Raw genomic sequence first — 12962 nt, 5'->3', positions numbered from 1 at the left:
AGGTCTGTAGAGGTTCAACAAATTTAGCCATCCCCATGGTTGGAGATGCTCTAAATGTATTTATTTTTAAGATATAATGTGTATACGTGTATGGAGGAGTGTATATAAAATGAGTATTCACAGATCACAGGGGAACAACTGAGGAAGATGGCGTGCCTGTCCGCTGAAAAGGAAATGACTAAGATTTCGATTTTTCAAATTTTTACCAATAAATATTAAAAAAATGTTTCATATTTGTTATTTAAATAAGTTATTGAATTCAAAAAGTTATTCAGATTTTTTCAAGAAAGAATAAACTAAATCAAACACTTGTGATAGGTCCTCTTTTTTTGTACGTAAATCTGATATGACAAAATCATCATTTAAAAGTATTTACGGACAAGTTGACTGAATCTACACTTTGATGCTCTGAGCGCTTTTATTTTCAGCTTTGTATTTGTTTTATGTGCTTTAATAATGTAGTACTAAGATATGTCAACTATTTACTGTTTACCAACTTTATGTAAAAGTGAGCTAAAGAAGAATCATGACATGCTTTATTCATATCAAAATAAAGAAATCGAATAAAGAGCATCTGAATAGTGTACAAGTGAGCTTTAGAGAGCTTCAGAGCTAGACAAAATATATGAAGGTACTCTGTGTACATACAATACAGATGTAAACAAACAAGACAATGGCAGATCATACAATTTTCCGCCGAACTCGATGGAAGATCATACAATTTTTCACCAGCAAACTTGCAATAGTATAATATAACAGACACGACACACTTGATTCTGTAACAATTTCAGATAAAATGAAGTAAAATATCTCAGACACGAAGAATATTCTTAGGGGGCTTTAACGCGATGAGTTTCCTCAAAGTTAGGCCAAGTATAACTCTATATTGATGTAGAAAAGTTGTGTGATGCTTTAGGTTGGAATAATATCACCCAATATTGCATAGGTTTGATGGCAGAAGGTTATTTCTTACCAGAACTTTACTACTGCCTGGCTGATGGAGTCCACACGATAAATTTTTAATTTGTAGCTATTAAGTTTCTGTTCCACGGCAAAGTAGTAACCGAGTATTATCAACGGTAGTAAGCCATGTGTCTGGTTGATCTAAAAGGAGAAGAATCGAAAGGAGATGACTTCCTGACTTGGGATGAATTACTGACAGGTTTCTTTTTCTCTATCTTGGTTTCAGAGCGCAGCCAAGACTCGACCACCGAAAGCAGATTAGCAGCGTGTTTTAACTCAGCAAGCTCAGATAATTTATCTGTCCTCCTTAATTCTCCATCCTGTATGTAAGCCAGATCCGTGGCCCATGTCTCCAGTCCATCAAAAATGTGTGTTGCATACACAATTGTAGCTCCTCTCTGTTAATTTAAATTAATAAAGATTTTCTTGATAAGAATGTTTTAATTGGACAATTTTGTTAGGGTATTGCAAAGAGCAAGGGCCAGCAGAATATGAACAGCAGTTGTGATTAATGTAGTTACTCAAATATGGCAATATCATAACAAGCTGCAAGCCATCAGCAATGTGCATGAGCTGAAATTTTTACTAGGACTTGACATACAACTAACTCAAGATTAAATCATCACTCGGCCAAACTCATTAGTCCTAGCCACTCCAAGACTATAGTGCACTGCATAACATGCTATATGCAGATATGCAAAGAATATTCTTCTCAAGACATCTTTTGGTTATGGAAAATAGATTTGTTATAACCACTTAAATCCCTGTTAAATGTAACAGAACTTAATGGTGCTTTTACCTGCTCACACTCTTCCTTGAAGAAGTCTAGCAAATCCATCCTTGCAACAACATCAAGGTCAACAGTAACCTCATCTAACAAAAGAACCTGTGCAAGCATGGGATATAGTTAGTTGAGGAATCAATTTAAGCTATATCTTCAAATAGCTTGACCAGACCAGTTGGGAGAGAGATTATGGTTTAAGTAATACACCATATAACAGCATCTAATATATGTGCACTGCTGACACAGCACAAGCACATGTACATTTTAAAAAAATAACTTTTCAATTTGCTTCTAAAAAAGGACTTTCATGCTCGGAGTGGACTTCCAAAGAAAGCCTTGTGGAAGACACAAGCAGAAATCAGATCCTTTCTGCAGCCCAGAAATCATCAATAAGCTGGAAGGAATAAAGTTTAACTGGTCCTAGTATAGGTTCCACTATGTGCCGCATTTGAGTGCCATCCGCACTCATACTTATGTACCTTGTTTACGGGGTTCAACCTCAAACATAAATTCCCCTAAATTCGAGTAGCTAATATATCATAAATATAATCAGGCACCATATTTGTATACATGCAACCAATATTAATCTAGGTCAGCAAACCAAGTGCAACAAACCTGAAAAGGATGAAGAAGCCCCATACATATTTGAACTCGGCGTCGCTGGCCATCAGAAACCTTGTGCATCCGCCATCGTAAATCAATATCAAGCAAATCAATCAACTTCTCACGTCTTACAGGGTCAATCCCTTCAACTGCGTCATGCCAATGAGATGTGCAAAATATTAGGATCCACATAGTCGTATAGCAAACATAATAACAAATAATGAAGCTTCTGTCCGCTTATAAGTCAAACATAATAACAAATAATGAAGCTTCTGTCCACTTATAAGTCAATCGCTTGAACTTGGTCATAACAATGAGATAAATTATAAAAGGAAAACATATCTAGAACCACAAACTTAGATATGCAAAATACATTCATAACTAAAGCTGCTTCACCTCCAAATATCATATGCTCAGCAGAGAAGTCTCCTTGAAGTGGAATTTCACCCTGCATATGCATAATGGCTCATTAGATTGACACCCTTACACTTACACACACAAAAGTTGTCCACTATATAAAAAGCACAGAATGCATATGGTTGTTGCTAACAAATCATTTTGGGGTCTATCTTAAAAACTTCTAGTAAAATAAAATGTTGGTCATTGGCAACAGCAGGATACATGGATACACGCAGTTATGGTTTAAAAGACAGGAAAACCCTAAAACAACGAATTATGATAAAATATAGCAACATTAATCATGGATCATTAAGATTGAACAGTAAAATAGAGGCTAAATAGCAGACTACAGAGATAAAGAACTTACTGCAGAGCCCACTGTTTTTGTCCAGGATCCTCCCAAATAGGACAAGTCCCCACTACAAACCAGGTGTGTGTCATGAAATGCTGAACAATTTAAGACCTGCACTACATCTCTTCCACCAACCATATGTTTTCCGGCCAAAATCTTCAGCAATGTTGTCTTTCCTGCAAAAATATTAGAACTGAAGAGTGAGTGGAAACGCCCAATCAATAATTTTGAGACTTGGCACCCTGTCGACATTTATACGCAGCTATAAGAAGTTGTTTTTTGCCCTAGTTTGCAAGAAGTAGGACCCTTTAAAGTGACTTGAAGGGAGTGATTACATCAGTTTCTAAGAAAGTGTATTTAGATAACTATCAGCATGTACATTAAAAGGCTATGGTCATTATCTCAAATTGCTTTCCTAGGAAATTTATCAATCAATTAATTAGCAAATTGGCTTAGATTAGTAGGCATTACTCCGTATCATTTAAGACACACGCAAGGCAGATGTGAATCAGTTTTATGATTTACAATAGTCGCAAATATAAATCCATACCCAATACATGTACACTGGATTTCGGTTTAGACTGTTCCCAGGAAGACCTGACTTTGGAAGAAATAATCAGGGAAAATTCTGAAACTATGATGGTGATCTAAATACTAAGTAGGGCCAAACCTAAAAGTTTTAGCAATACGACAAGTCTACTAAATTACCAATTGATCAAACATTAAAACCCCAACAGATACTTCAATGAAACTAGTAAGATAGTTGTCTCTTCAAATTTATAACTAAACCCTAATTCCCTCGAACTAATCATTCAATAAACAGTTAATCCTCCTTGATCATCCAAGAACACAAACTATAACAGCCACAAAGTTAACATTGTGATGACAATAAATCCAAATTGAGCAAAAAGCAACACATTTTACAACAAACACAGTCAAATTGTATAAATGAAACTCACGTTACACACACACGGAGAGAGGGGAGAGGGGGGGGGAGAGAGGGAGAGAGGGAGAGAGGGAGGGGGGGAGATAGAGAGGGAGAGAGAGGGAAGGAGGGAGAGGGGAGTACCAGATCCATTGGCACCGACGAGGAGGCATCGAGATCCGGGAGAGATGTCGAGGGTGAAGTCAACAAATAACGGGATTTGTATGTCGTACCCGAATTGCATCCCCTTGACCCGAATGCCATTACTTTCGTCACCTTCTCTTGCCATTGCAATTACAATTGAGACTGGGGTACAATTTTTTAGCCTTCTAATTGGTCCATATTTATATGTTTACCGTGTCTACGTGGACACTTGTTGAGTCGACACGTGTTTGTTCTGTAACTGGCCACGTCGGTGTACAATAAGGTTGTTGAGCTCAACAAGTATAAGAAATTTATTGAATTGAAGGGGTATAGTAATAATTAACCGACGATATGTATTAATGGCTCTCATTTGAACTCCTACAAATGATCCGTCAAAAAAAAAAAAAAGAACTCCTACAAATGACATAATTTATAGTAGTAATTTATTTTAATAAGGAGTGCTGCGAAAACAATTACAATCCAATTACCCATTTTTATACGAGCAAGATACATTGCAAGCAAGTAGTCTTTGATCCGAGCACGACTTAGCAAATTCATGAGAAATTGTAAGATCAAAATTAGTTATTTAAATTGTTCCCCTTAAAAATCAAGAAGACATTTGGCACAAAGGAAATGATGTTACAAGAAATTTGAGATGTATATGATGTGATGTATATTTCAAAAAACAAACATATTTATATGATTTAAAATATTTTTTTAGTTAAATTTATGATTTAGTATTATTAATTTTTTTTATGTATATCGAGAGTACCTCGTTGCATACTCATGACCATACTCGTGAGCCGTGACTGTATTGATGCAAATAAAAAATATATATATTTCTCGTGATCATACTAATAATATTCTTCAATTTTTGAAAATGAAACACACATAAAATTTGAGATGAATCTGAGATTGGACCGAAATTATTATTTTTACAAAAAAACATTTTATGACCAAGTTTTCATGACTAACATAAATTTAAAATCCGGGGAAAAAAATAATTTAAAATGAATGAACCATCACCAACATTAAGTCATTAAATCGTAAATACTGACTTTAAGAAAAGCGCGCGAAGTTGTTGGTTCACAAGCCTAGAACCACTGACCGCCGTATGACCCAGCATTAAAGTGGTAAAACAAACAGACCGCCATATGACCAAAACCGTAATTTCACACAAAAGAAGAGGGGTGCGTAGGTTAAAACACTACACCTCTTGTTCACGTTAGACACCATCCCGTCATCGTTACCCATTGTCGAGACCCAAGCAAACTCGAATTACACAACTGTATTAGGGTTTATAATCACATCTGTGTTTGATTATTTTCCCTAAGATTTTCTTAATTTTCTTTTTTATCTTTTGTGTAGATTTAAGACCGAGTCACGAGTTTGAATCACGAGATTTTGGTGAGATTTCAACTTCAGTTTCCTCATATAATCGTTTAATACATGATCATATGGAGACGAATGTTGAGAATCATGTCTTTGATTGATATTTACGTGTCCTAGGGTTAGTTTTGGTTTGATTTTATACATTCTTGTTTATCTGTTTGTGTGTTTCTAAATTATGACTTTGAGCTCAAGTGTAGTTTCTATATTTAGGTATAAATTTACTCTTATTTATATCAAATTTGTTACTATGAATTGTTTTCGTAGCTTATGGCTGATGACTAATTTGCATATTTTGGCCCACCTTTATCTTGCTTTAATCGATGGCGTTTGATGTTTAGGCATAAGTCTGTTGTGTACATATTTTGATATTTGTTGTAATGTATGAGTGAAATTGTATGCTGTCATCTAGTGGCTCTGTTGTTGTCGGTGTGATGGCATGATTGATTTGTTAATGCAGAGAAATGAAACGAGAAGAGGAAGATAATGCATTCTTGAGTAGTTTGGGTGTCACATCTGCAGACCCTGAAGATATCGAGCGTGTTGTACTACAACAGGTTTTGATCTGTAATCTGTGTGTACATAAAATGTGTCTTATTTCTGATAATGAATGTGCATTGTCGTGGAATTTTACAACAGGTTTTGATCTGTAATCTGTATGTACATAAAATGTGTCTTATTCCTGATAATGAATGTGCATTGTTCTGGAATTTTTATGTCTGCTACTTTAGTGGTTTAAATTCTATTGCTTCTGAAGGCACATCATTTTGGTGATTGTAGATGGCATTCCTAATCCAAAAGGACCAAAACTAGTGCTAGGTTTAACAACTTTATTGCAACGTAGTGATGGGTTACTTTGTTTTAGAAATTGTTGGTTGGGATGAAAATTGAAATGTGTTATATTTTCTGATGAATGTGTTGTTAAAGCAGTTTGGACTTGACATCTTCCATTCTTCCTTATTATCCTCAGTCGCTAGGGGAGTCTCTGTATGTTTGAATCAGATGTTTTAGTTAACTTATCAAAAAATTATAGGAAGTTGAAAGATTATTTGAGGACCCGGGGAAGCGTGGTATTCTGGGTTTTATTTTGCTTTTTTGCTAAATGGTATTCTGGAATCTTGTCGCTGCCTTATGAAAACTGAAAAGTGACAGCTAATGAGTCTTAAGTGTTTTAACTTCAGCAATCTTTCAGTTCTTTGCTATGCATATGTATTTTAGGACTGTGTTTATTAATCTTGCACAACAGGGAAGAAGCAATGTCGGGGGAAACAGTGAATCTGGGAGGACTGTGGATCGCAAAGCTATTGATACAGCAGAAGACACCGAACCGTCATCATCTCACAGACATGTTGAAATCTATAATAAGTTGAGGGCGGTAAATATTGAAATAGATGCTGTCGCATCAACTGTTGAACAAGTACACTCTGTAAAAAGTGAAGATTGTGATCCTGATGAAGCTACTGGAAAGCAACATAGTTCTTTTAATCCTTGGTCCAGTGATCCAATTCAGCAAGCTCTAGCTTCTGATAGGTTAAGAAGCCTCAAGAAGACAAAGACTCAGCTTGAGAATGAACTCATCAAATATAAGGGCAAATCTGCTGAAGGTAGTGCTTCTGAGGAGTTTATACAAGATGTTGTTAAGGAGGAGCCTAAGCGGAAGAGAAAAGATCCAAAATTAAATGAGAGCCAGAAGAAGCGTAGGAAAGCAGTTTCATTTGAAGATGATGGTGACTTTGATGCAGTTTTAAATGCAGCATCTGCAGGATTTGTTGAAACTGTAAGTTGATGGTGTGATGTGTTCATTATATAAGAATCCAGTACAGTAGATGAGATACTTCTTATGTTTGCACCGTTTAAATGGTTGGGCCTGTGAAGCTTAATTATCTACTTTTTATGGTGTAGGAAAGGGATGAATTAGTTCGTAAAGGAATTTTAACCCCCTTTCACATGCTTAAGGGTTTTGAACGTCGTATTCAAGAAAGAGGGACATCTGGTGAAAGAGACTTACCTGAGGACGTAGACAAAACAGATGATTTTGCTTCTTCTAGCATAGACAGAGCTGCCCGATCAATATCACAAGCTGCAGAAGCTCGCCCAACAACCAAGCTATTAGATCCGGAATCTCTGCCTAGACTTGATGCCCCAACTCGTCCTTTCCAAAGGCTTAGAGCACCCCCAAGAATACCTCGGTCACTTAGAAATATGCCTGAAACTGACAAGGACTTTAGAAGAAAGAAAAGGCCTTTAGCTGGAAAAAAATGGAGAAAATTAACTTCTCAAGAAGTTTCAAATCTGGAAATAAGTGGTATGTTTTGTCTGTTACATGTGCATGGTCTCTTATAGTTTAATGTGGTTATTAACTTGTGAGGCCCAGCAAAGATGTTAGATATGTTGCTAGTTTTAAAAGGCAAAGTGAAATTAGTAAGTTTATATAAAAAAGATAGTCTTTTTTTATGAACATCTTTAGATAAATGAAATTTGCGACTGATTTATTGATTCTCATTCACACACTGCAGGCGGGACACAAATTACATTTGAATAATAGAAAACTAAAGATCCATTTTTAGCAACACCAGCTCTGTGCTATATTTACGTATATTATTATGCCACTCAGCAAAAAAAAAAAAACCCATAATATATCATCACTCTGTTGAAGTGCAAGAGCCATAACTTCTCCTTCAGAAAATATTGTTTATACACTTGTGTTCCCCATCCTAATAGGAGAATGTTGATGTGTAAAAACAGTTTATACAGTTAGAGAACCAATGTAGTTCAAAAATGAAGGAATGTAAGCACTGTTTTCTGATATCGTTTTCGAAGAAAAAATTGAGATGCTTATATAGATTGAGTACTATATTAGAACAATTGCATCCTAATTATACATCATCTTTAGAAAGGAAAAAGTTGCATACTTCTTTACCGTACATGAAGAGCTAAATAGATATATATGCGATCCTGATTACGGGTTGATTACTTGCAGAAGATTTAAGAACCTCTAGTAATGAAGAAGATAACCAAGAGTCCGTAGACGATGAACCCTCTTTTGTGACGCTTGAAGGTGGTCTAGATATTCCAGAGACCATTTTCACCAAACTTTTTGACTATCAAAAGGTTGGGGTGCAGTGGCTTTGGGAACTTCATTGCCAGAAAGTAGGTGGAATTATTGGAGATGAGATGGGGCTTGGTAAAACCATCCAAGTCTTAGCTTTTCTTGGAGCATTGCATTTTAGTAATATGTACAAGCCAAGCATAGTTGTTTGTCCCGTAACACTCTTGCGTCAATGGAAGCGTGAAGCCCAAAAATGGTACCCAGCATTTCATGTTGAAATATTACATGATTCTGCTCATGACATTACTGCAAAGAAGAAGCAGGCCGAATCTGATGAAAGTGATTATGAAAGCGAGTCTGACATCAGGGTAAATTCATCCAGGCGAAATGACAAAAAATGGGATACCTTGATTAAACGTGTGTTAAAATCAGATTCTGGATTGTTAATTACCACTTACGAGCAGCTCCGGTTGCTAGGGGGGAAACTTCTCGATATTGGCTGGGGTTATGCAGTTCTGGATGAAGGCCATAGAATCCGGAATCCAAATGCTGATGTCACTTTAGTTTGCAAGCAGCTACGTACTGTTCATCGTATAATAATGACGGGTGCTCCAATTCAGAATAAGTTGTCTGAACTATGGTCTCTTTTTGACTTTGTTTTCCCTGGAAAATTGGGTGTGCTACCCATATTTGAAGCTGAATTTGCAGTTCCCATTTCTGTTGGTGGTTATGCCAATGCCTCACCTTTGCAAGTATCAACTGCTTATAGGTAAATGTTGTGACAATAGACTTCTACTGCTCTAAATTCCCTTCTTGTACTTTATCTAGTTCTACTTCCTTCGGTTCGGAGTACTAGATACATCTGAATCAAGGCTACTTTAGGCTATGTTTTCATAAAGAGAAAAAGTTTCAGGTGTGGCTATTTATACTCATTTTAATACCACAATGGACTGTGTTTTTCCAATACTTTTTGCTGTTTGTATGCCGTTTCATCAATTACGCTCCCGTTAAATGATCTTAAAAGTGATGACACAGTTTATACAATCAGTGAAGGACTGAAATAAAACAATAAATAGTAGTTATTAAGCCTAAGTGTGAGGAAAGTCACATCCAAGCTGGTTCTGTTACACTGTTAAGCAAAGCAACAAACTGCTTAGATAAGGAATGATGAAAATTAGAATTAGTGTCAATTATTACCGGTTTTAAAATGGAATATTATGTTAATACCTTATTTAAAAATTTATGCTAAGTACTGTTGAAATTATATCTACTACCTTACTGGATCTTTGGTAGACATGGATGATATGATTTTTGCTTGTATCCCATCACTGATCTTGTGGGTATGCAGATGCGCTGTTGTTTTACGTGATATTATTTTGCCTTACCTCCTCCGGCGTATGAAGGCTGATGTAAATGCTCAGCTAACGAAGAAAACTGAACATGTCCTCTTCTGTAGCCTCACTTCAGAGCAGCGGTCCGTGTATAGAGCATTCCTTGCTAGTTCTGAGGTTGAGCAGATCTTTAACGGGAACAGGAATTCTCTTTATGGAATTGATGTGATGCGAAAGATCTGCAACCACCCCGATCTGCTTGAGAGGGAACATTCCTACGGGGACCCTGACTATGGAAATCCTGAGCGCAGTGGGAAAATGAAAGTTGTTGCTGAAGTTCTCAAAGTTTGGAAGGAGCAAGGTCATCGTGTTCTTCTATTTGCACAAACTCAACAAATGCTTGACATTTTGGAAAGTTTTATGATTAGTTGTTCCTATACATACCGTAGAATGGATGGTGTCACTCCTGTTAAACAGAGAATGACATTAATAGATGAATTTAACAATTCAGATGAGGTCTTCATCTTCATTTTAACAACTAGGGTTGGTGGTTTGGGAACAAATCTTACTGGTGCAAACAGGGTGATCATATTTGACCCTGATTGGAATCCTTCAACTGATATGCAGGTTTGGCTTCTGAATTATTCTGTTTCTTATTACATATTTACTGAAAATTGACCCAATTACTTGTTTCTTGATGTCATGACCATAGCATCTTCTTCCTGAACTTTTGGAGCATAAAAAAAAAGCTTCTTGTAGATATTAGTTGGTCCATATTTCCAGTTACTATTTCTAGGAGGTATTTAGCAATCTGCTGTAGGCATTAGTGTTTATTCTTTCAAAAATAAAAAAAGCTCCTCTTCCCAACCTAGGCCATATAGACTCTGGAAGTTTTAGTTCCTGAAGATGTTTCTGGGACTGAGTGAGCTATATTTTTAACTGCAAATAATGTCGAAGTTAATTGCTTTATTGCATCTGATATAACATTTGATGTTGCTCATGACAGGCGAGGGAGCGTGCTTGGCGTATCGGTCAGACAAAAGATGTCACAGTTTTCAGATTGATTACCCGTGGAACAATTGAAGAGAAAGTGTATCACCGGCAGATTTACAAGCATTTCCTCACTAACAAAATATTAAAGAATCCGCAGCAGAAAAGGTTCTTTAAATCCCGTGACATGAAGGATCTTTTTGTACTTACTGATGATGGAGAGCATGGCTCTACTGAGACCTCTAGCATTTTCAGCCAGCTAGCTGAAGATGTAAATGTGGTGGGTAATCATAAAGACAGCGAACATGATGCTAAATTAAATAAACCAACAGCATTTAGTGCAAGCATTGCTAGTACCGAGAATGGACATGACTCGACAATCAAATCGTCCAAGAAGGGAAAAGAGAGAGCTGAAAATAGTGGCAAGGAAACTGATGTGGAATCAAATATATTACAATCTCTCTTTGATGCTCATGGGATTCATGTAAGTTTTTTCTACATACATGATACTTCGGACATGAGATTTATGTGTTCCTTCTTTCTGGTTGACCTCTTTTATGAACTTGTGAAACTGAAAACCAAAATAAAGCAATATGCACTGTACAATTTTTGGTTCTATAGCTCGAAGCAGATTTAGTTAATGGGGGTATTTACTACTTTTTGTTGTTTTCTTCTATGTCGATCTCTCCTGTTCTCCAGGAGTATTTAATTTGTGAACTGAATGTTATTCATATATAAACATTGATTACAACATCAGAAGGTTTCTTTAGTTGTCCAGCTTACTGTCTTTGCGATTAACTTTTACCTCAGAGTGCGGTGAACCATGATCTGATCATGAATGCTAACGATGAAGAGAAGCTGAAACTAGAGGAACAAGCTTCTCGAGTTGCACAGAGAGCAGCTGAAGCATTACGCCAGTCAAGGGTGATTAGAAGTCGAGAGAGTATAGCTGTTCCTACCTGGACAGGAAGATCAGGGGCTGCTGGTGCACCATCATCTGCTCGTCAAAAGTTTGGCTCCACTGTAAACACTAAGTTAATTGGTAGTTCTAGGCCTTCTGAAGGATTGCCTAACAGCGAAGGAAGAAATTTGAGCTTGGCCGCTGGAGCAGCTACTGGTAAAGCATTAACTTCTTCGGAATTACTAGCGAAGATAAGAGGAAATCAAGAAAGGGCAATCGGCGATGGGATTGAACAGCAATTTGGCATGGCCTCAAGCTCTACCGGGAGTTCTGCAAATGATAGAAAAATGAAGTCATCAAATTTGTCTGGGGTACAGCCAGAAGTGTTAATACGTCAGATCTGCACATTTTTACTACAAAGAGGTGGGAGAGCTGTTTCAGCAAGTATAGTACAGCATTTCAAGGACAGGATTCCCTCCAAAGACCTTCCTTTGTTCAAGAATCTCTTGAAGGAAATCGCCACTTTGGAGAAAAATCCTAGCGGATCTTCTTGGGTTTTGAAGCCCGAGTATCAAGAGGAACAATAGTCTCCATCTTTAAAAAAGAGCTGCTAAAAATATTTATCTACTTAATTATTAAAAAGTTCTGCAAAGACTAAAGAGTAGACTTTGGAGTGGCTTTGAATTTCCAGGCTTACTGAAATTATGTAAATTGTTCCTGCATTTGAGTTGCATCAATTTTGAATTCATAGAGCTGCAGCTTTATAGTTATTGTAAGTACTATTTTGTCTTGGCATTTAGCACGCAGGACCTGGTCAGTGGTCACCTTAATAGTCTACGGGCAAGTGGTGTCACTGTATATAAATTTCATGTGTGGAGATTGCTATTTCCTCAACCTGCCACTGGCATAGTGACATTACATCTGCATTTTGAATTTGCACTGCATCTTGGGGGATCATCATTTTACATTGTAGTGGTTTAAATAGATTTTCATCACAATTTACATCTTCAGATATGTGATTACCATTTGCAAGTATGGTAGTTATAGTTTTCCTTTCTTTATAACTTGTTTCCCCTTAACTGAAGGGAGGCATTGTAGGTATATGTTGTCACAAAGTTAATATAAAGTCTTT

The 12962-nt window shown here is 36.7% G+C and overlaps 2 protein-coding genes across 3 annotated transcripts; one reads left to right on the top strand and one right to left on the bottom strand.

Moving 5' to 3' along the window:
• Positions 1-509: 509 nt before the first annotated feature.
• On the bottom strand, positions 510-4358 carry LOC108222708 (ABC transporter I family member 19). Its single transcript, XM_017396593.2, has 6 exons — positions 4171-4358; positions 3117-3277; positions 2747-2798; positions 2363-2499; positions 1763-1849; positions 510-1361 (listed from the first exon to the last, which is right to left on the bottom strand). The coding sequence occupies exons 1-6, from the start codon at positions 4313-4315 to the stop codon at positions 1074-1076; spliced, it is 870 nt and encodes a 289-aa protein (XP_017252082.1). The 5' UTR covers positions 4316-4358; the 3' UTR covers positions 510-1073.
• Positions 4359-5404: 1046 nt separating this feature from the next.
• Positions 5405-12694, top strand: LOC108222707 (protein CHROMATIN REMODELING 8). 2 transcript variants are annotated; one of them, XM_017396591.2, is made up of 8 exons: positions 5405-5577; positions 6020-6116; positions 6806-7336; positions 7462-7864; positions 8540-9377; positions 9957-10566; positions 10946-11413; positions 11740-12694. In XM_017396591.2, exons 2-8 carry the CDS (start codon positions 6024-6026, stop codon positions 12415-12417), a joined length of 3621 nt encoding a protein of 1206 aa, XP_017252080.1. In that variant the 5' UTR covers positions 5405-5577; positions 6020-6023; the 3' UTR covers positions 12418-12694. The 2 variants fall into 2 exon arrangements, with proteins under 2 accessions (XP_017252080.1, XP_063949838.1); XM_064093768.1 differs by having other exon boundaries at positions 5437-5577; positions 8543-9377.
• Positions 12695-12962: the final 268 nt, after the last annotated feature.

This window comes from Daucus carota, chromosome 5 (assembly GCF_001625215.2).
Source record: "Daucus carota subsp. sativus chromosome 5, DH1 v3.0, whole genome shotgun sequence".
Lineage (NCBI taxonomy): Eukaryota > Viridiplantae > Streptophyta > Magnoliopsida > Apiales > Apiaceae > Daucus > Daucus carota.
The sequence above is the reverse complement of the archived record's forward strand: the minus strand, read 5'-3'. Positions and strand labels throughout refer to the sequence as shown.